Below are 24945 nucleotides of genomic sequence, written 5' to 3'. Positions count from 1 at the left end.
ATTAACCCCCCTCACAATCCAATCCGACCAACAGAAAGGGGACTTATCAATACATAGTTTAGGGTTCAGCCATATGCTCGAGGCTACGTTTAAATAAATATCAGAATTAAACACTCTGGACACTTTTGTCCATATCGAGTGCAAATGCAAAATAACGGGGTGCGACTTAACCTCTCCGGCTAGTTTAATCGAAAGGCTTTGCAGTGGCGAGATAGGGGCAAGAACTTCCTTTTCAATACAAAACCAGGGAGGAGTTCTCTCAGGTGAAAGCGACCAATGAGCCAAATGTCTAAGACTGAATGCATAATAATAAAACAAAATCTTGGGTAGGCCTAACCCACCTTTGTCAATTGGCCTATGTAACTTATTGAAATTTAACCTGGGACGTTTACCATTCCAAATAAAGGACTTCGCTATGTTATCAAATTGCTTGAAATAAGAGAGGGGGGTATCTACAGGGAGAGACTGCAGTAAGTCATTGAACTTTGGAATACAATTCATTTTAATAACATTAACCTTCCCAATCATCGATAAGTGTAATGAAGCCCACCTGTCCACATCATTCAAAAACCTTTTTATTAAGGGATCAAAATTAACTCTGACTAAATCAGACAAATTTGCTGGGAATAAAATCCCCAAATACTTGATGCCCTGTTTGGGCCACTGGAAGGCACCTGGCTGGAAGGCTGTTACTGGACAGTATGCTGTCAAAGCCAAAGCTTCGGATTTAGACCAATTGACTTTGTATCCTGAGAATTTGGAAAAGGAGTTAATAATTCTGTGGAGGCAAGGCATAGATCTAGTAGGGTCGGAGACAAATAATAAAATATCATCTGCGTAAAGCAGAAGCTTATGCGCCACACCTCCCGCCGTCACCCCTGGAAAATCATCCTCCTTCCTTATCGCGGCTGCTAATGGTTCCAGGGCAAGACAGAACAATAATGGGGAAAGAGGGCAACCCTGCTGGGTGCCCCTATCCAGAGTAAAATAATCTGAAATTAACCCATTTGTTTGTACTGCTGCTACAGGGTGTCTATAAAGTAACTTAATCCAACCAATAAATGTACTCCTGAACCCATACCTTTCCAAAATCTTAAAAAGATAATCCCATTCTACCATATCAAATGCCTTTTTGGCATCAAGAGAGATGGCAGCAACCGGAGACTGATCATTCGCTACTGACCATATGCTATTGATGAGACGCATAATATTATCAGAAGAGCTACGGCCTCGAATAAACCCCACCTGATCTATATGTATAAGTGATGTCATAACTTAATTGATTAGCCAGAATTTTGGACAAAATTTTTACATTTAACTGGATCAGGGAAATTGGGCTGTAACTTTTACACTCGCTTGGATCTTTGTCCTTTTTTAGAATCAGACTAATCCGGGCTTGTGTCATGGTTGGTAGAAGTTTTCCATTCTTGAATGATTCTGTATAAACTTCTAACAAAACTGGAGCCAGTTCTGTAGTATAGGATCTAAAAAACTGGTTGGGGCCAGAGCCTTGCCTGTAGACAAGGCCTTAATTACCTCATCAAGCTCCTCCAAGGTTATCTCAGAATCGAGAGAGTTTTTTTGCAGAGTCGTCAGTTTAGGGAGATCTAATGGTTCCACAAAGTTCCTAATATCTTCATCAGTGGATGAAGACCTGGAACTATAGAGATCAAAATAGAATTCTTTAAAAGCATTATTAATATCAATGGCCGAGGTAAATATTTCACCACCAGCAGATTTCACTGAGGGAATGGTAGAGAAAGACTTTCTCTGCTTTATATATCTAGCCAAACGTTTTCCTGCTTTGTCACCCGACTCAAAGTATGACTGTCTTGCCCTGAATAACCAAAACTCCACTTTCCATGATAAAATAGTATTATATCTATATTTCAATAGGGTCAATTCTCTGAGGCCATCAGATGACATACGGCGCTTCAGCTCAGCCTCGGTATTTTTAATATTTCCTTCCAACTCCACAAGTTTTTGTGCTTTGGATTTTTTAATGAATGAGGCATACTGTATGATCCGACCCCTAAGAACCGCCTTAAGTGCCTCCTAAGCCACGCCCACAGAGGATACTGAGGACCAGTTGGTCTCCATATAAACACTGATTTCAGTCTTTAACGTTTGTTGGAAATCAGGATTTTGCAAAAGGGATACATTAAGGCGCCAACTGCATGATTTCTTTTTCTCTGTATATGGCAACACCTCTTGAGCAATCAACAACAGATGAAATGACGGACTTGGACACTCAAAAAAAATCTATTCTAGAATAAATCTTATGGACTGATGAAAAAAATGTATAGTCCCTACCGGATGGGTTCAGAAGTCTCCAAATATCTGTAAGACCAAGATTTTTACACATTCTGTGAAGCGTCAATGTTGCTCTAGGGGGCTTACACACTTGCTTAACTATGATCAAGGACTGAGTCCATCAAAAGATTAAAGTCTCCTCCCAATATTATATCATGAGGGGTGCCAGCGGCTTGCAACATCCCTTCAAGATCTATAAAAAAGCCCTGATCATCAGCGTTAGGTGCGTAAATATTAGCCAAAATCAACCTTTGCCCTTGAATTTCAGCTAAAACAATAATGACTCTCCCTAATTTATCTTTAATCTGTTTGAGACATTTGAATTGTAGATGTTTATTAATCAATATAATGACTCCCTTGCTCTTACTTGAACCAGCACTAAAGAAAACATGTCCACCCCATATCTTCCCAAATTTTTCAGCTTTCTGCGGGGAGAGAGATGTGTTTCTTGAAGAAACAGTATCATATTTCTTACGTTTAAGAAAAGTAATAACCTTCTTTTTATGGGATGCCCCAACCCATTCACATTCCACATGGAGAGAGACAATCCACTCATATTAAAATCTGACATTTTGACATATTAGAAAAAAATAGATTGTGTCAAAAACAAAGTTATACAGACCACATTCCCCATTAGTGAAACAATCAAACCCCGAACTTCCCCCCGAACATAACAAACAGAAAAAAGAAAAACGTGCGCATTAACCCCACGCACGACGGCGCCAACCGACGACAATCCCTCTAAACTCAAAAGGTCCATGAACGCACACGAGTCCCCACGACAACTTTGCCATCGGATTGCTCAATTTTGCATCACAAATTTGTGAGGCAAAATTACATAACAGAAAATACTTTGTAAAATAAACCCCAGCAAATAGGAAGAATGAACACAAAGAATGTGTAGATTAATTCACAGAACTGTCTCAAAGGTGTGATCTTCCACAAAACAAATTCCAGCTGATATAAAACCGTTCAGATTCCTCGGACAGACAAACGAATGTTCAGTGAGCCAGCTGTTATGAGTTCAGCGGATGACGTAATCATTCCAATGTCCCATAAAATACTCAAAACAAACTACAGCCAGCAGGAGGAATAAGCATGAAGAACGAACAGATTAATCCACAGCTGTTCCAAAGGAGTATTATTTGTAGGGCTTTACTGGTTGTTTAGGTCAGTGTTACTATCAGAAATAATTAATAATTATTTATTTAATTTTTTTATTTAATATTTAAATTAATTAATTGAATCTAACTCATTAAAACCTCATATGGGGCTCCAGTAAATGTAGTGCGCTACGTTTAGGAGCGGGTTTGGTTATTAGCAATAATTAATAATTATCAAAGATAATTATTAATTATTAAAATCAATAGAACATTGATGAGAATCAATGTTAGCTTTTTTTAATCCTTTAAATCAACAATTATCAAAGATAATCACTAATCATTAACATCGATGAAACATTAATTAAAATTAACACTAGCTTATTGATCATTCAAATTCAACAATCATCAAAGATAATTATCAAAAATCAATAGAATATTAATAAGGATTAACACTGATGGGGCACCACCCTGGAATCAGGGACTAATAACCAGATAGTATAACAGTCTCAATATTAGATTGTTTTCTTAGGAAAATCGACATCCGAAGTATATCGATTTTCGGGAAAAAACAATGAATAAAGGCTTGAATCCGAGCACTGACATCCCATCAGCATGACACAGGTGTATGCAAAACAAACCAAAACACTTCTCTTTGTAATATAAACAAAGTTTATTTATGCAGTAATGTCAATTAATAATTAATACAATGCAGTCAATAAACCTCTGACTTACAACTACAAACTAAACAGTGATATGATTAGATATGGAAATCAAAATAATCCTATAACACATGAGGGTGTGTGTGTGTGTGTGTGTGTGTGTGTGTGTGTGTGTGTGTGTGTGTATGTAAGGAGCGACGCACACAAAATGGCGGACGTGACTCTCGTGGAGAGTATGTCACGCGAGACTTCTGGCCAAGGAATATGGCCGCGAATGTGGGCGGAGAGAAACCAGTCAATGGCGTCTACCAGTTACTGCGTGTATCCGCTTGTACGATAGCTTAGGGACAAAGCTGAGCTTTATCATTAAGCTATCTACGTGTGCCAAAAATGTGTGCCAGAATGTTTGTGAGGGGTCGCGTGTGTGTGTGTGTGTGTGTGTGTGTGTGTGTGTGTGTGGTTAGTACGAGAGAGAGAGAGAGAGAGAGAATTAAGTGACGGCCCCAAAGCCGATTTTGCGATCGTGGGAGAGAAAGCAGCTGTTAGTTTATCACTCAGAGATGCGGTGGATGGCTCGTAAACAGTCCCGCGTTCTTTGATTCTTTAATGGATAAACTCAGTTTGCCGGTCTCACCCGCGATGGCGAAAATGCACAACAGTCCAATTTGGTTGGACCACAATACAGCAAATCAAATTCGTGATAATTAATACCCTGAGAATTAATAATGAGCGGACATGGCGGTCCATAAACTGTACAAGCAAAAACCTTGAAACACAAGAGTAACACACTATAATATTCTATCTCTGCCCAGACGTAAACCTCTTACTTGAATCGCATGAGGATGCAGGTGGAATGTGTGTTCATCCGTCCTTTAACTCAAACTCGGTCCTCAAGGCTTGGGTGATGATGGGAGGCCGTTTCCTCGCTCTGTCGGCGGGCGGTACGGCTGCTGATTCTCGGTGGGCTGGCGGAGAAATCAGAAACGTTGACTTGATTGAAGATGGGAGAGAAATCTTTAATCTCTTCACTTCTGTAGGCAAACGGATGAAGATGCAGATTGCTCGGCGGTCTCCTTCGGATCCATTAGAGTGTTCGGTGGAACACAGAGTAATCTCAACTCGTCCAGCAAGATGGAGATTGTATGGCCACAGTTTCAAGTCGGACGTTACTTCATTGTGCCACGAGACTGCACCTGAGAGCAGCGATGAGCTGCATCTATACAGGGCGAGCAAAGTTGCTGGAAGCAAATCCCGGAAGCATTTCAGAGGTATTTCTACTACTGATGATGTCATAGTTAAGGTACGTTCTGTCGTGTGCCTCATCCAATAGGAGTTGAGAGTTCGATCCTTTAGTGAGCAAGGCTTCATGGGATTTGTAGTCTGTTTTGGACTCCCTTTGTTTGATTTTGGCGTGGTTTTTATCAGTAAGATTTACGACTTGTTATGTGGGGGCCTGAGTTAGGTTTTACGACTGTGTTGGGCCTGCCTTTGTCTTCTATCTGAATACATGAGGCTCAACATATTCAATAGAACAAGCTCCAGCCGCTAGGCGAAACCAATACAAAAAGAAACAAACCCGGCATCCCGGTTCCCCAGATGATCGTGTCAATTCACTCGGAGGCCGCATAAACGTATATTCCATGACTTACACAATCTGTCAACTTCATAAAAGACATACTTTGTGTGAGTATGTAGATATTTTGCGGTCATCCGTAGTGTCTATTCTCAATCTGTCCGGGAACTTCAATGTGAAAGTAATCTTTCATCAATGCAAAAGTTTCTTTAAGGAAAGTGTTATTCACAAAACAAGCTCCAGCCGCTCGGCGGAGCCAACGCAGTTTACTCAGTCATTGATTCTATAAAAGACATTGCCAGATTTGGAAATGTAAATACTTTGTGACCAATATTCGTTTCTATTCTCAGTTTGGCCGGAAACATTAGAGCAAACGAGATCTTTTTCTGATGTAAGAGTTTCTTGCATTCTTTGAACCGATCGCATTTCTCTCTTGTCGAGTTCGCAAAATCCAGGAAAAAGAAAATATAATGATTCTTCCAAGAAAGCTTCCCTTTGCTCCTCGCCTGGCACAACACAAGATCTTGATCGGATGATCTCAGAAATCTGGCCAGAATCGATCGGGGCTTGTCTCTCTCAGCAGATCTGTGAGCAGGGACTCTGTGAGCTTGCTCGATTTCCAGCTTGTGGCCTGTTATGTCGAGCAGACTCGGGAAAAGCTTGTCTAGGAATTTCACCATATCTCTGCCCTCCTCATGCTCAGGAATTCCAACAATTCGAACGTTATTCCTGCGGCTTCTATTCTCAAGATCTTCAAGCTTTTCAAGGAGATGTTCCAAATCAACTTTTGTCGCGGGCGGATTAGTGGTTAATTGCTTCTCCGAAGATTCCAGAAAATCGATTCGTCTCTCAACATCTGACACTCTTGTAACTGTCTCAGAGAATTTTATTTCCATCGCCGTAATCGATCGACGTATTACAACAAGATCCTCAAAGTCAGCAAGAACCTTCGTCAACATCACCAACATGTTGGACAACTGACGCTGGATTTCTTCTCCCGCCGTGCCATCCAAAATGAGTCCCCGGTCTGTAGGCCTGTCGGGGCTTTCATCCTGAACACGTAAGTGTCTTTTAATGTCTCCAGAGCCCGAGGATTTTGACTTCTTTGCCATGTTTTACCTCAAAGAGCAAATGTGTAACTGGGTGTATCAAATTTCACCAAATAATAACATGAAAATAATCAAAAGTTTAGCAAAGTGCGCAGAGCTGGTCGCTCACACGTCTGCTTCTTGCATGGCGTCACATGACCTAATGCAAAAGTTTCTTTAAGGAAAAGTGTTATTCACAAAACAAACTCCGGCTGCACGGTGGAGCCAACGCAAAAAGAAAAAAGAAACCAAACTGACGCCCAGCTTCCTCAAAAGCCAGAGTAAGTACAGCGAGTCGACCCACTCACATGAGAAACACCCAATGGTTTACTCACCCATTGATTTAATAAAAGACATTGCCTGATTGGGACATGTAAATATTTTGCGACCGTCCTTCGTTTCTATTCTCAGTTTGGCCAGAAACATCAGAGCAAAAGTGAACTTTCGCTGATGTAAGAGTTTCTTACATTCCTTGAACCGATTGCGTTTCTCTCTTGTCGAACTCGCAAAGTCCGGAAAAAAGAAAATATTATGGTTCTTCCAAGAAAGCTTCCCTTTGCTCCTCACCTGGTGCAACACAAGATCTTTATCGGATGATCTCAGAAATCTGGCCAGAATCGATCGGGGCATATCTCCCTCAGCAAATCTGTGAGCTGGGACTCTGTGAGCTCGCTCGATTTCCAACTTGTGGCCTGTTATGTCGAGCAGACTCGGGAAAAGCTCGTCTAGGAATTTCACCATATCTCTGCCCTCCTCATGCTCAGGAATTCCAAAAATTCGAACGTTATTCCTGCGGCTTCTATTCTCAAGATCTTCAAGCTTTTCAAGGAGATGTTCCAAATCAACTTTGGTCGCGGGCGGATTAGTGGTTAATTCCCTCTCCGAAGATTCCAGACAATCGATTCGTCTCTCAACATCAGTCACTCTTGTAACTAACTCAGAGAATTTTATTTCCATCACCGTAATCGATCGACGTATTACAGCGAAATCCTCCAAGTCAGCAAGAATCTTCGTCAACATCACCGACATGTTGGACAACTGACGCTGGATCTCCTCTCCCACCATGCCATCCAAATCGAGTCCCTGGTCTGTAGGCCTGTCGGGGCTTTCATCCTGAACACGTAAGTGTCTTTTAATGTCTCCAGAGCCCGAGGATTTTGACTTCTTTGCCATGTTTTGCCTCAAAGAGCAAATGTGTAACTGGGTGTATCAAATTTCACCAGATTATAACATGAAAATAATTACAAATTTAGCTAAGTGCGCAGAGCTCATCGCTCACACGTCTGCTTCTTGCATGGCGTCTGTTATCATTATGATTTAAAAAGGAGCCAAACAACTATGTGATGATAAATGGCTTCATATGATCACTATCCTTAATAAAAGTTTTTTGCATGATCTGTCATATTTTCAAAATCAGTGCCAAATTTTCACAATATCTGCCAGGGTATGCAAACTTTTGAGCACAACTGTATACACTGAATCAAAATTTAACCCACACTATTACCCTTCCCCAATCACCAACCCCACCCTAACCCCCAACGAACAACCCTGTGGTCACATATAAGAATACACACACACACAAAAAAGAAAACAAAAAAAGAAAAGCTAAACTTCTTTCTCCACTGCCCCTCCCTGAGAGTCCCCCAAAAATGCTAAATAATTGCCCTATTTCCTATCAAACAAATCCCAAAACCCCAGCCTTCTACTTGACACCTCCTTGAAAGCTGCCATCCTCCCCATCTCTGCACACCACTCCAGAAATTAGGGTGCTCCATCCGACTTCCATCCCCTTAAAATAATCTGCCTACCAATCAGAACACTGGTCAGAACTGGTTAATCTCCCATATTGATGACCACTCCATTGCCCAAAATACAGAGTCTGGGGCAAAATGAAACTTGAGTGCCCAATATGTCACATATAAAACTCTGAACCTTCAACCAAAATTCTTGGATCTTAACACACCACCAAAAAACACGGGTTGTGTCTCCATCCTCTGATTGGTGTCGCCAGCAGGTGGGTGTGTCTTTAAGACAAAGCCTATACAGTCTAGAGGGGGTCCAATAGAATCTATGTAAAATCTTGAATTGCATAAGGCAATTTTTTCTCCTTTTATCTCTAGATGCAGACTTGACGTTTTTTAGAATCCTAGCCCAAACTCCTTCCTCCAATACCAAGTTTAAATCTTTCTCCCATAATCTATTTTATAGAAGTTGAAGCTCCATCCCCCAGACTCTGAATTAGCAGGGAGTAATACACTGATGCCTCATGACCTTTTCCAAAAGCAGTAATCATCTCTTCCAGAGTATCTGCCGCTTTAGGGGGGTGTGTGCTACTCCCAAAAATAGTACAGAGCAAGTGGCACAGCTGTAAATACCTAAAGAACTGAGATCTGGGAATCCCAAAATGTTGAACCAAATTTTCAAAGGATCTCAACACTCCACTCTCATATAGGCCACCGAGTGAAGTAACCCCCCTCACAATCCGCTCTGACCAGCAGAAAGGGGATTTATTAATACATAATTTGGGCTTCAGCCATATGCTCGAGGCAACATTTAAATAAATGTGCACACTCTGGATACTTTTGTCCATATCGAGTGCAAATGCGAGATAACGGGATGTAACTTCTCCGATTAGTTTGCTAGAAAGGCTTTGCAATGGCGAAATAGGGACAAGAACTTCTTGTTCAATACAAAACCAGGGAGGGGCTCTCTCAGGTGGAAGCGACCAATGAGCCAAATGTCTGAGACCGAATGCATAATAATAAAACAAAATCTTGGGTAGGCCTAGCCCACCTTTGTCAATCGGCCTATGTAACTTATTAAAATGTAATCTAGGACGCTTACCATTCCAAATGAAGGACTTCGCTATGCTATCAAATTGCTTGAAATAACAGAGGGGGACATCTACAGGGAGAGATTGTAGCAGGTAGTTACATTTTGGAATACAATTCATTTTAATTACATTAACCTTCCCAATCATAGATAAATGTAATGAAGCCCACCTGCCCACATCGCTCAAACTTTTTTATTAAGGGGTCAAAATTAACTAACTATATCAGACAAATTTGCTGGGAATAAAATGCCCAAAAACTTAATGCCCTGTTTGGGCCACTGGAAGACGCCCGGCTGAAAATCTGTTACTGGGCAGTATGCTGTCAGAGCCAAAGCTTTAGATTTAGACCAATTGACTCTGTATCCTGAGAATTTAGAAAAGAAATGAATAATTCAGTTGAGGCAAGGCATAGATCTAATGGGGTCGGAGACAAATAATAAAATATCATCAGCGTAAAGCAATTTTATGTGCCAAACCTCCCGCCACTACCCCTGGAAAATCATCTTCCCTTCTTGCTTACTCCCCTGCTCTTACTTGAGCCAGCACTACAGAAAACATGTCCACCCCATATCTTTCCAAATTTTTCAGCTTCCTGCGGGGAAAGATGCGTTTCTGTAAGAAACACTATATCATATTTCTTACGTTTAAGAAGAGAAATAACATCTTTTTATAGGGTGCCCCAACCCATTCACATTCCACGTGGAGAGAGACAATCCACTCATATTAACATTTGACATTTTGCTATATTAGGAAAAAAAGATTGTGTGTCAAAAATAAAATTATAAAGACCACATTCCACATTAGTGCAACAATCAAACCCCAAACTTCCCCATGTACCAAAAAAACAGAAAAAAGAAAAACATGCGCATTAACCCCACGCACGACAGCGCCAACTGGCGTCCATCCCTCTTAGCTCAAACAGTCCATGTACGCCTACGAGAGCCCCCATGACAAATTTGCCGCCAGATTGCTCATGTCAGGTGTTTCTGTACAAATTTTGTAAAACAGAATTACACAACAGAAGATAATCTATAAAACAAACTCCAGCCAGTAGGCAGAATAAACACAAAGAATGTGTAGATTCATCCACATAACTGTCCCAAAGGTGTATTCCTCCACAAAACCAACTCCAGCCTCTAGCGGAACCAGCACACACACACACACACACAAAAAAGGCCATTCAGTTTCCTCGGGCAGTCAAACGAATGTTCAGTGAGCTGGCCCAGTCAACTGCTACGAGTGTAACAAATGACCCAATCACTCCATTGTCCTGCAAGAAATACTCCACAAAACAAACTCCAACCAATAGGAGGCATAAGCACAAAGAATGTGCAGATTCATCCACAACACTGTCCCGAAGGAGTGCTGCTACACGAAACAAACTCCAGCAGCTAGATGGAACCAGCACAAAAAGAAACAAAAAAGGCGCTCAGCTTCCTCAGACGATCAAGTGGATGTTCAGTGAGTCAGGCTCACTTGGCTGCAACGTGAGAACCACAAAATAACTTTCTCCATTGACTTTATGAAGGACATTGCTTGCTGGGGACAAGTAAATGCTTTACGGCCATTCTTAGTATCTATTCTCAGTTTGGCCGGGATAATCAGTGCAAAAGCGACCGTCCGTTGATGTAAGAGTTTCTTGCATTCCTTGAATCGATCACGTGTCTCTCTTTGTTGTCGAATTCACAAAGTCTGGGAACAAGAAAATGATTTGGTTCTTCCAAGACAGCCTTCCTTTACTCCTCGCCTCGCGTAACACGAGATGTTTATCGGATGATCTCAGTAATTTGGCCAAAATTGATCGAGGCCTGTCTCCCTCAGCGGATCGCCAGGACCCTGTGAGCTCGCACGATTTCCAGCTTATGGCCTGTTATGTCGAGCAGACTCGGAAAGAGCTCGTCTAGGAATTTCACCATATCTCGGCCTCCTTTGTTCTCAGGAATTCCAACAATTTGGACGTTGTTTCACCAATTACGATTCTCAAAATTTGCCTTGGTCGCTAGCGGGTTAGCAGCTAATTCCCTCACAGATGACTCCAGATAATCGATCTGTTTCTCGACGTCCCCAATTCATGTAACCAACTCAGAATTTCGTCTCCATGGAAGTGATCGATCGACATATTACAGCAAGATCCTCAAAGTCCGCCACGACCTTCGCCAGCATTACAGACATGCTGGACAGCTGACGTTGAATCTCTCCCACCACACCGTCCAACCTGAGTCCCTGGTCTGCGGCCCTGTCTGGGGTATCAGTTTGAGCACGTAAGTGTCATTTAATGTCGCCAGAGCCCGAGGATTTTGAATCCTTTGCCATATTGTCGTCATAGAACAGTTAAGAATCAGGATGTATCGAATCTCACAAATAGTATTAAAACTAGCAAAGTGCGCAGAGCTCACCGTTCACACGTCCGACCCTCGCATGGTGCCACGCGACTCCGATTTTGTTCTTTTTATAAAAGACGTATTTTGTGTACTGCTTATTGCTTATATTTTTAACTTCAAGTAAAATACTTTGTTCATCTCGAGTCCATGAAAGAAAGAAGGGGCTTCGGTGGCATTCAGCTTTCCTAACAATCTTGAGCTTTTAATATTTTAAAAACGATTATTTTTTGCAGGTATCATCTTACTGGCTGTTTTATAAACTCAGGAAAAAAGAAACGTCCCTTTTTTAAGACACTGTATTTTAAAGATAATTTTGTAAAAATCCAAATAACTTTACAGATCTTTATTGTAAAAGGTTTAAACAATGTTTTCCATGCTTGTTCAATGAACCATAAACAATTAACGAACATGCATCTGTGGAACGGTCGTTAAGACACTAACAGCTTACAGATGGTAGACAATTAAGGTCACAGTTATAAAAACTTAGGACACTAAAGAGACCTTTCTACTGACTCTGAAAAACACCAAAAGAAAAATGCCCAGGGTCCCTGCTCATCTGCATGAACATGCCTTAGGCATGCTGCATGGAGGCATGAGGATTGCAGATGTGGCCAGGGCAATAAATTGCAATGTCCGTACTGTGAGACGCCTAAGACAGTGCTACAGGGAGACAGGAAGGACAGCTGATCGTCCTCACAGTGGCAGAGCACGTGTAACAACACCTGCACAGGATCGGTACATCCGAATAACACACCTGCGGGACAGGTAAAGGATGGTAACAACAACTGCCTGAGTTACACCAGGAACGCACAATTCCTCCATCAGTGCCCAGACTGTCCGCAATAGGCTGAGAAAGGCTGGACTGAGGGCTTGTAGGCCTGTTGTAAGGCAGGTCCTTACCAGACATCACCGGCAACAATGTCGCCTATGGGCACAAACCCACCTTCGCTGGACCAGACAGGACTGGCAAAAAGTGCTCTTCACTGACGAGTCGCTGTTTTGTCTCAACAGGGGTGATGGTCGGACTCATGTTTATCGTCGAAGGAATGAGCATTACACCGAGGCCTGTACTCTGGAGCGGGATCAGTTTGGAGGTGGAGGGTCCGTCATGGTCTGGGGCAGTGTGTCAGCATCATCAGACTGAGCTTGTTGTCACTGCAGGCAATTTCGACGCTGTGCGTTACAGAGAAGACATCCTCCTCCCTCATGTGGTACCCTTCCTGCAGGCTCATCCTGACATGACCCTCCAGCACGACAATGCCACTAGCCATACTACTCATTCTGTGCGTGATTTCCTGCAAGATAGGAATGTTAGTGTTCTGCCATGGCCATCGAAGGGCCCGGATCTCAATCCCATTGAGCACGTCTGGGACCTGTTGGATCGGAGGGTGAGGGCTAGGGCCATTCCCCCCCAGAAATGTTCTGGGAACTTGCAAGTGCCTTAGTGGAACATCAACACAGCAAGAACTGGCAAATCTGGTGCAGTCCATGTGGAGGAGATGCACTGCAGTACTTAATGCAGCTGGTGGCCACACCAGATACTGACTGTTACTTTTGATTTTGACCCCCACTTTGTTCAGGGACACATTCCATTTCTGTTAGTCACATGTTTGTGAAACTTGTTCAGTTTATGTCTTAGTTGTTGAATCTTTTTATGTTCATACAAATATTTACACATTAAGTTTGATGAAAATAAAAGCAGTTGAAAGTGAAAAGATGTTTCTTTTTTTGCTGAGTTAGATATAACATATTTGGCTGTTTATATTTTCAAAGATATTTTTTGCTAAGGCTAAAGAGGGTAAATGTAAAGCAATTAAATTTTAAATAAAATACAACACTCAATCTGCTGAAAATCTACATTTAGATTTTCAGATAAATAATTTATCGTGAAGAGTCATTTTTGTGGATTTCTAAGATTTTATTTGTAAAGTATGCTTTTAGAGACACGGGGGAGTGACTTGATTGCGTCAGAGATGTCATTTTACTCACAGCTGATTGGTTCAGCATCTGTTAGCAATCTGTAATCCAGAACAAAACCTGCTATGGAGCAGGTTAGCTGTTGCTATGGCGATGAACACCGCTAAAAGCCGACCAACTTTCATGGAACCTAAAACCTGCGATTGAGGCAAACTAAACTATAACTTACCTGGCTAGCCACCGAAACCGGCTTCATGGTACAGGCCTCAGAGATGTGTTTAAAACAAGAGAAACACATGCAATATTAACTAATACTGCTCCAGTGAGAAGTCATAAAAATATGTTCACCCTCTTTAGCATTATGCGGTGAATTAACGCAGATCACTAATAAGCATATGCATGCATAAACTATAATTTTTTCCTGTTTTGCACCTATACTATTTTTTTTTTCTCTCCCGATCTGATTCCGATACCTGAACTCTCAGTATCAGCCAATCCGATGCCAATTTTTTTCTTAATGAGTTACCTATAACTCACTGTGTGGAACTAATTGGGAATTTTATGTGTAATGAAACAAAAACCTCTAACTACACATTATTTCATTATAGGAAAAAAATAAATAAAATAACAACATGTGCAGCCTATTAAGAAGTTCACTTTTCGATCACATATTAATTTTTTGGAACCCAGTCAATTTAAATATTTTTTTAAAAGTTGTTAAATTATAAATGTAATAAAATGTCATTATACTATAGTGATGCACTTCCGTTGTAATTTCTAAGGGCTTATTTTGATGGACAACTCCAGGAAGACTCCAGAAGACTGTAGGATAGTTCACACTCACAGTAGTTTAATTCGCTTTTCATTCAGCATCTGGTGAAATGCACATCCTGTGTCGTTCTCAATGCATGTTATAAGAGAACCGAACTATACACATTTTGCACATCACACTGAGCAGCGCATCGCAAGCCCATGCGCGTGCTTATGTGTGTGTGTCAACAGAGCGGCGCTCGTTCAGGGAAGCGCGCTGCGCATACACACTGTATTTATTTATTAAATACAGCCTTTTGAGATTCATTAACTATCGCATGTCTTCAAGAGTCTTTGAATAAAATGCACAACTTATAAGGACTACTGCAATGGTGCTTTAAAGGTTCTTTTATGTCATTCTTTTGAGCTTGGCTAATGACCATAACTAACGTGATATTGGATTTGGATCGGGCTTGTCAGACCGATACCCGATCCGGGTAAAAACTTCAGGATTGGAGCCGATACTGATCCAGGTTTCAGATCGGTGCATCCCTGACTGTTATCAAGCTGTTCAAACAGATTTGACACAGATTTGCACTGATGAAGGACTCTCAAGTGAGATTGAGATGTTTGTGCATGTTTGAGCAACAAGACCACACGTGTGCGCATATACTGTTTCTGTGAACACATGCACAGGCTGACCACCACTCAGGAACAACAGCTATGCTCAGATATTCTTTGTTTAATTCTTTAAATCCTTTTGCAGTTTATTTCTCTCTCTAACTGTGCCGTGATTTAGCAATACATAGAACTACCGTAAATACTCTTGAAAATGTACACCTCACAATTCATACACATTTGATATGCAATTGGTAAATCTATTTTTGATGATGAAATCATAACGCGTGCCGCAAAAGACGACTCGGGCCTCATGTGGCCCACATGCTGTCGCGCTGTTTTACACTTCTGTAGCATTTTCCCATTTTAGTCCACTAGTTTTTTCTCAAGGTCTTTTTCATGACCAATTTTCTCTTAACTTTACAATTATTATTATGCTACCTTAGCTTTTTGTTTTGCGATTGTGCCTCATCAGATCTCAGTTATCGACCTATAAACGTATCAAACAGTAGTGTGCTACATCAGTGGGTCTCTACCGGGGGCCTAAGCAAACTTCCATGGCGAGCTAAAAAGCTAAAATAATTTTTACATTAAATTTAACAAATTACTCATTCAAGATCAGAATGGCATACAACATAAAATTCATCCTCTTAATAACGGTTGTTTTTATCAAAGAACATAAGAGTTCTTGCAACTTCTATATACTGAAAGTGAACATACTGCACACAGTATACAGGCCAAGTTGTGGAGATCTTAACTGCTGATGTTCAGAGAAAGCAGGTGGTAGATGTGTGGTGAAGTGGACAGTTCCTCCTAAAGCACAGACTGTGGACGAGAGCTTTGAAGATCTGCTGCTGAAGTACAAACAGATCCAGGTGGAGCTCGAATGCATCCATAAGGAGGAGAGGATGGCCCTGAAAGATGAGGACACGGCTGATCAGCGTTTGGCGGGCACTGACAACGACCCGCTGGCCGTCACAGTATTGGAGCCCATCTCTGCTGTGACGGAGCAGAAGAAAATATTCCAAGCATTCAACATCAAACCGCTCAGACAGAAGCTGTTGAGCCCCGCTGAACGAGATGTTCTCAACAGCAAAAGCACTCAGTCCTACCAGAGACAGGACAATGAGGAGATGGAGAAGGACCCTAGTCAAGATGATGGTATCATTAATGAAATCCTGATTTGGTGGTTATAAATATTCCTGTGCAGCTGATATCATATCAATGTTCTGAGTTCTGAGTGTGTGTTTTTCTCAGATGTGAAGGATGAGGAGTCAGAATCAGACCTCAACATCACTACTGTGAGTGAAGAGACCACAGCTGCCCACGGCCAGGTAAAGGTTTATCTTTACGGGTTGAAACTCCTACAAAATGGTTGAAAATTAAGTTTTAGGGCTTTTCTTTAACAGTTAATGAAAGGAGGTTTTTAAAGGAATAGTTCCCCCAAAAATGAAAATATCATAATTTACACACCCTCATATTGTTCCAGACCCACGTGACACTTTCTTATGCAGAATACACAAGCAGATGTTTACTATAGGTATCAATCTGTATCAACTCCCAGCCCTATTATTAATACGAAATCAAAGGGCAATAATAATTCATTATTATAACCATAATTGTAATAGTTTAAATAATATTGTGTAACATCCTGTTTTACTCATTGAGAGTACAGCTTAAAGGCCTGTTCACACCAAGTCAGTTTTTTTTTTTTTTTTTTTTCTGATTGTTTGGTCCGTACAAGCATTTGAACGGTAACAATGCATTGCTATGGTGCTATTCACATCGGCTCAGACAAATCGTCCGCCGTCAATCCGAAGTTTTTTTTTTTTTTACAGAGAGTGGTCAGATTTTTTTTTTCTTCGGACTGCGATGAAAACTTACTGACCAATGAGAAGAGCTTTTTGATATTTTTCCAGAGTTGCTGCAGCTGCTCAATCCAGCAATGATAATCTCACAGCTAAAGTCTTTTCATCTGCACTGCGATATTTTCGCGGTGCGATTAAAGCTTCGGTGCGAGTGTAATGGAACCAGCTCGCACTAATGAGCTACTCTGCTCTCTGGTGCGCGTGTGCATCAACTGGGCTTTCCTCGATATTGCAGCACGCAGACTTCAAAACTGATGTGACCCATTTCAATTCTAGTGAGACTTTTCTAGTTTAAAGCGTTACGGAGGAAGTCAAGTCAAACCTCTCAAACAGTAGGCAGCCCTGACACGCCAAACAGCACCGAGGAAAAGAGCAACATTGTGCCATGCGCAAAAAAAAAATATGTATTTTTTTTCATTACACATCACCTTTTACAAAATTGTTTCACTATTTTACATGAGTAAAAGTAACTGTTATATTTTGACAAAATGTTATAGTTTCATATTAAATAATCTATAGGTATAATCTATTAGACCTAATTTTTATATCAACAGTGCGAGTTGTAGTTAAAGTTTCAAAATGTGTTTCGGCTAGTATTTTTTTCATAAATACTATAATTTATTACTATTATTTAAGACTAGCTAGTGTATAGAGAATGGTGCGAAAAACAAAAATAACCAATGAGCGGCAGTTCTGTGGATGAAACACCTTATTGATGAGAGAGGTCAGCGGAGAATGGCCAGACTGGTTTGAGCTGACAGAGAGGCTAAGGTAACTCAGATAACCCCTCTGTACAATTGTAGTTAGCTGAATAGTATCTCAGAATCCACAACACATCGAACCTTGAGGCGGATGGGATACAACTTTAGAAGACCACGTTGGGTTCCACTTCTGTCAGCCAAGTACAGAAGACTGAGGCTGCAGTGGGCCTACCATTTGTGTACCTCAGCAGAAATCCAGATTTGTCAGACCAGGCAATGTTTTTCCAATTGTCTACAGTCCAGTTTTGGTAAGCCTGTGCCCACTGCAGCCTCAGTTTCCTGTTCTTAGCTACAGTGCTGCTGTATCTGCCTCAATGTTCGACATGTTGTATGTTCAGAAATGCTTTTCTGCATAGAACTGATGTAGCGTGTGTTTATTTGGGTTACTGTCATCTTCCTGTCAGCTTGGACCAGTCTGGCCATTCTCCGTTGACCTCTCTCATCAACAAGGCGTTTTCGTCCACAGAACTGCTGCTCGCTTGATGTTTTTTGTTTTTCACACAATTCTCTTTAGAGACTGTTGTGTGTGAAAATCCTAGGAGATCAGCTGTTACAGAAATACTCAGACCAGCTCATCTGGCACCAACAATCATGCCACAGTCTAAATCACTGAGATCACATTTTTCCCCATTCTGATGGTTGATGTGAACATTAACTGAAGCTCCTGACCCATATCTGCATGATTTTATACATTACACTGCTGCTGCATGATTAGCTGAATAGATAATCGCATGAATAAGTAGATGTACAAGTAGATGTACAGGTATACCTAATAAAGTGGCCGGTGAGTGAATACTTAAAAATAAATAGTTGCAGATTTATGTTTGTACTGCAGACATAAATCCGGTCTGTTTTTCAAAGTCTGCTTATGGTGTTTTGTCTTAATGTACATTATATAATATGTAGCCTATATTACTGTGCCTGTTATATTTTCATGGCATTAAAAATAGCAGCGAGGTTAGGCTATTAGTTTCCATAAAGCTTGTATTAAAATCCTGTAAAAAGACTCTTTACATGCAATATTTTACTGTAGACAAACGAATTGTAGAACCACACTGCTATTTTTTTTTTTCTTAAAAGATTGCTTAAACATTGGTTCAAGATCGCAAGTAATTATATAATTAAACAGACAAAGAAACAAATAACAAGCAATAGAGTAAATAAAAATGAACAAAGATACAATTTCTAAATATATATATATATATATATATATATATATATATATATATATAAGTTGGACAGCATGCAGGTACTGAATTGAGTTGGTAATCAGTTTTGCAAATCCTGCAAAAAGACTGGTATTGTTTGAATTTTATTTATTTATTTATTTATTTATATTTAATTATTTATTAACCCTTCCTCCCGAACATTAACCACCCCACCACCCAACACAAACAGATACCCCAGTGGTCAAATACAATTGACAAAGACACACAAACAAACAATAAACAGAAGAAAATATTTAGAAATAAATTAAAAAAAAAGTATATGTTCAAAAACAAAAAGGCTACAACATACACATTTAAAACAACACGTTTCCCTCCACTGCCCCTCCCTGAAAAGGCCAAATAGCTGCCCCACCTCCTGATGAACATATCCATGTTGCCTAGCCTTCTATATGACAACTCTTCCAAAGCTGCCACCCTGCCCATCTCCTTGCACCACTCACGAAACCCCACCTGATCTATATGTATAAGAGATGTCATAACCTTACTTAATCAGTTAGACAACATTTTTACATCTAGTTGGATCAGGGAGATTGGACGGTAACTTTTACACTCACTTGGATCTTTGTCCTTTTTAAAAATCAGACTGATCCGGGCTTGCGTCATGGTTGGAGGAAGCTTTCCCTTCTTTAATGATTCAGTATAAACTTCTAACAAAAGTGGAGCCAGTTCTGTAGCATAGGATCTAAAAAATTCTGCAGCAACACCATCTGGCCCCAGAGACTTGCCAGTAGGTAGGGACTTAATTACCTCGTCAAGCTCCTCCAAGGTTATCTCAGAATCAAGTGTTTTTTTGCTCGGTCTTCAGTTTAGGAAGATCTAATGGTTCCACAAAGTTTCTAATATCTTCATCAGTAGACGAAGACGTGGAACCATAAAGATCAAGATAGAACTCTTTAAAGGCATTATTAATATCAATGGCTGAGGTAATAATTTCACCACCAGCAGATTTCTGGGGGAATGGTAGAAAAAGACTCTCTCTGCTTTATATATCTAGCCAAAAGCTTCCCTGCTTTGTCCCCTGATTCAAAGTATGACTGTCTTGCCCTGAATAACCAAAACTCCACTTTCTGTGACAAAATAGTATTATATCTGTATTTCAATCAGGTGAATTCTCTGAGGCCATCAGATGACATACGGCGCTTCAGCTCTGCCTCTGCACTTTTAATATTTCCTTCCAACTCCACGAGTTCTCGTGCTTTGGATTTTTTTGATGAATGAGGCATACTGTATGATCTGACCCCTAAGAACCGCCTTAAGTGCCTCCCAAGCCACGCCCACAGAGGATACAGAGGAAAAGTTGGTCTCCATATAAACACTGATTTCAGTCTTTAACATTTGTTGGAAATCAGGATTTTGCAAAAGGGACACATTATGGCACCAACTATATGATTTATTTTTCTCTATATGTGGCAACACCTCTAAACTCACCAGGGCGTGATCCGAGACTTAGATATTTCCAATTGAGCAATCAACAACAGATGAAATGAGGGATTTGGATATCAAAAAAAAAATCTATTCTAGAATAAATCTTATGGACTGATGAAAAAATGTATAGTCCCTACCAGATGGGTTCAAAAGTCTCCAAATATCTGTAAGACCAAGATTTTTACACATCCTTTGGAGCGTCAATGTTGCTCTAGGAGGGGGGCCTGGGTAGCTCAGTGGCAAAGACGCTGGCTACCACCCCTGGAGTTCGCTAGTCCACTAGTTCGAATCCCAGGATGTGCTGAGTGACTCCAGCCAGGTCTCCTAAGCAAACAAATTGGCCCGGTTGCTAGGGAGGGTAGAGTCACATGGGGTAACCTCCTCGTGATTGCCATAATGTGGTTCGTTCTCAGTGGGGCGCGTGGTGAGTTGAGCGTGGTTGCTGCGGTGGATGGCGTGAAGCCTCCACACGCGCTATGTGTCCGTGGCAACACGCTCAACAAGCCACGTGATAAGATGCGCGGGTTGACGATCTCAGACGCGGAGGCAACTGGGATTCGTCTTCCGCCACCCGGACTGAAGCGAATCACTACGTGACCACGAGGACTTAAAAAGCAAATTGGGAATTGGGCATTCCAAATTGGGAGGCTTGCACACTTTTGCTTCACTATGATCAAGGACTGAGTCCATCAAAAGATTAAAGTCTCCTCCCAAAATTATATCATGAGGGGTGCCAGCGGCTTGCAACATCCTTTCAAGATCTATAAAAAAGCCCTGATCATCAACGTTAGGTGCATAAATATTAGCCAAAATCAGACTTTGCCCCTGAATTTCTGCTAAAACAATAATGACACTTCCTAATTTATCATTAAACTGTTTGAGAAATTTGAATTGTAAATGTTTATTTACTAATATAATGACTCCCTTGCTCTTACTTGAGCCAGCACTAAAGAAAACATGTCCACCCCATATCTTCCCAAATTTTTCAGCTTGCTGCGGGGAAAGATGTTTTTCTTGAAGAAACACTATATCATATTTTTTACGTTTAAGAGAAGAAATAAACTTCCTTCTTTTTATGGGGTGCCCCAACCCATTCACATTCCACGTGGAGAGAGACAGTACACTCATACCAACATTCGACATTTTGATATAATAGAAAAAATCAATTGTGTGCCAAAAACAAAATTATGAAGACCACATTTCAACAATGCAACAATAAAACCCCGAACTTCCCCCCGAACAAAACAAATTGAAAAAAGAAAAATGTGCGCATTAACCCCACGCATGAAAGCGCCAACCAGCGTCAATCCCTTAAAACTCAAAGAGTCCATGTACGCCTACGAAAGCCCCCGTGACAACTTTGCCATCGGATTGCTCAATTTTGCCTAACAAATTTGTAAGGCAAAATTACATAACATCAAATATTTTGTAAAACAAACCCCAGCCAATAGGCAGAATAAACACAAAGAACGTGTAGACTCATTCACAGAACTGTCTCAAAGGTGTGTTCCTTCACAAAACAAATTCCAGCTGACATAAAGCCGTTCAGTTTCCTCGGAATTTTCAGTGAGCCAGCTGTTGAGTAATAATTGAGTGACATAATCATTCCAATGTCCCACGAAAATACTTCACAAATTATACTCCAGCCAACAGGAGGCATAAGCACAAGGAACTGACAAATTCATCCATAACTGTCCCGAAGTAATGTTATTTAACAAAACAAGCTCCAACCGCTAGGCGGAACCAGCACAAAAGGAAACAAAACACGCATCCCAGTTCTTCGGATGGTCAAGAGTCAATTCACTTGGCGGCCGCATAAAAGTATATCCCATGATTTACACAGTCCACCAACTTTATAAAAGACATCCTTTGTGTGGGCATGTAGATATTTTGCGGTCATCCGTAGTGTCTATTCTCAATCTGCCCGGGAACTTCATTGTAAATGTGATCTTCTGTCAATGCAAAAGTTTCTTTAAGGAAAAGTGTTTATCCACAAAACAAAACAAAAACTCCAACCACTCGGCGGAGCCAACGCAAAAAGAAACAAAAATGGCGCCCAGCTTCCTCCGAAAGCCAGAGTATGTACAGTGAGTCAATCCACTCACAAGAAAAACACCCGATGGTTACTCACCCATTGTTTCAATAAAAGACATTGCCTGATTGGGACATGTAAATACTTTGCTGCCGTCCCTGGTGTTTATTCTCAAAAATTTGGGCAGAATCGATCGGGGCCTTCCTCCCTCAGCGGATCTGTGAGCCGGGACTCTGTGAGCTCGCTCGATTTCCAGTTTGTGGCCTGTTATGTCGAGCAGACTCGGGAAAAGCTCGTCTAGGAATTTCACCATATCTCTGCCCTCCTCATGCTCAGGAGTTCCAACAATTCGAATGTTATTCCTGCGGCTTCTATTCTCAAGTTTTTCAAGATTTCAAGAACACGTTCCAAATCAACTTTTGTTCCGGGCGGGTTAGCGGCCAATTTCCTCTCTGATGACTCCAAATAATCTATTCGTTTTTCAACATCTGTCACTCTTGTGACTAGCTCAGATAATTTTTTTTCAATCTACGTATTACAGCGAGATCCTCCAAGTCCGCAAGTACCTTCGTCAACATCACCGACATGTTGGACAGTTGACGCTGGATTCCATCTCCCACCGCACCATCCAAATCGAGTCCCCAGTCCACAGGCCTGTCTGGGCTTTCATCTTGAACCCGTAAGTGTCTTTTAATGTCTCCAGAGCCCGATGATTTTGACTTCTGTGCCATGTTTACCTCAAACAGCAAATGTGTAACTGGGTGTATCGAATTTCACCGGATTATATCATGAAAATAATTAAAAAGATTAGTAAAGTGTGCAGAGCTGTCTCTCACACGTCTGCCCTTCGCATTGTGTCACCGTCTTCTCCACACTGCTATTTTTATTTCAAATATAACAAAGTATTTCAATAATTTAAATAAAGAAAAGACCATGAGCCAGTGTTCTCTTGTATATAATTTATTATATTATGGATCATATTTTATAATATAGGGTAAGATGGGGTAAGACGCCCCCCTTAAGAACAGTGGTCATTTACTTTTGAGTAATTATCTTTGATAATTATTAATTATTGCTAATAACCAAACCCGCTCCTGAACGAAGCGCCCAACAAACATAATGAAACAGTTATGCCAAATTTGGTAAATGAATGCTTTAACAGCATTAAATATATTAATCTCTAACAACTGAAGGGTCTGGGCAGGAGATTGGTATTTATGTTTGTAAAACAGCAACAGCGCCACCTACTGTACAGGGGTTGAAATTTCATTTAATTTTTTACGGACTCTGTGTGAACAGACCTACCGTCAGACTCGTTACGGATTTGGTGTGAACAGGCCTTTAGTCTTGACGGAATAATTTATTGGAGCCATACATTCTGAACAATTTGTCTGAGCCGTGCATTAACTCCATACATTGATCTGTAGGTGCTCGAAAATTGCTGAGAACTTAAAGAGCATTGCCTGTTGTGTCATTAGAAAAGTAAACCTGGCCCTCTTACATACTAAGAAATCTTTCATGATTTACATCGTTTCCTGGCCACGTAAGAACACAGGCTTTTAAAGAGTGCTTTAATGCTATCGTGCAACCCGCATCACTATACAATTAAATTATTTGTTACGTTTATCTGAGTATGTTTATATCTCTGACATTTAAATCAAGTAAAACTTTAAAATGGAGAGTAAAGACATAATGCAAATAGAAATAATGTACAGTGATATATTTAATTCCAGTAAAAGTTGTTAGCACTTTTCTTTGATTTGTTTGCTTTGGTGGCATGTCCTTGCTCTTATAAAATCCAGAAATTATTCGAAACTTTCTAAAAATACCTCTTTTTTTGTCTGGTGTTAAGAATTGGTTTATGCTCATCCTTTTAAAGACTGACTGAATAAAGATTTAAATTCTTTTAAATATAGGGCTATGGTTTAGTTACAATAGATGTAATATGTATATTATAAGTTATTTCTTGCAAATAAACAAAATAAATTTGTACATTTTATATATATATATATATATATATATATATATATATATATATATATATATATATATATATATATATATATCTATATATATATATACAGGTGCATCTCAATAAATTAGAATGTCGTGGAAAAGTTCATTTATTTCAGTAATTCAACTCAAATTGTGAAACTCGTGTATTAAATAAATTCAATACACACAGACTGAGGTAGTTTAAGTCTTTGGTTCTTTTAATTGTGATGATTTTGGCTCACATTTAACAAAAACCCACCAATTCACTATCTCAAAAAATTAGAATGCATCATAAGACCAATAAAAAAACATTTTTAGTGAATTGTTGGCCTTCTGGAAAGTATGTTCATTTACTGTATATGTACTCAATAATTGGTAGGGGCTCCTTTTGCTTTAATTA

General features: G+C 40.4%; 1 protein-coding gene across 5 annotated transcripts in view; it reads left to right on the top strand.

The window, feature by feature from the left end:
• Positions 1 to 24945, top strand: part of LOC127437222 (zinc finger C3H1 domain-containing protein-like) — an 86572-nt gene that overhangs the window by 4823 nt on the left and 56804 nt on the right. For 4 of the 5 annotated variants that reach the window (XM_051692021.1, XM_051692020.1, XM_051692018.1 and 1 more), the window contains exons 2-4: positions 16007 to 16396; positions 16493 to 16569; positions 23092 to 23229. In XM_051692021.1, coding sequence (XP_051547981.1) covers positions 16007 to 16396; positions 16493 to 16569; positions 23092 to 23229 — 605 coding nt within the window. The remainder of the gene's footprint in view (positions 1 to 16006; positions 16397 to 16492; positions 16570 to 23091; positions 23230 to 24945) is intronic. The other variant, XM_051692022.1, reaches the window with a different exon arrangement.

Source organism: Myxocyprinus asiaticus, chromosome 48, assembly GCF_019703515.2.
Source record: "Myxocyprinus asiaticus isolate MX2 ecotype Aquarium Trade chromosome 48, UBuf_Myxa_2, whole genome shotgun sequence".
In the NCBI taxonomy this organism is placed as follows: domain Eukaryota; kingdom Metazoa; phylum Chordata; class Actinopteri; order Cypriniformes; family Catostomidae; genus Myxocyprinus; species Myxocyprinus asiaticus.
Note: the sequence above shows the minus strand (reverse complement) of the source record. Positions and strands in the feature narration are given on the sequence as shown.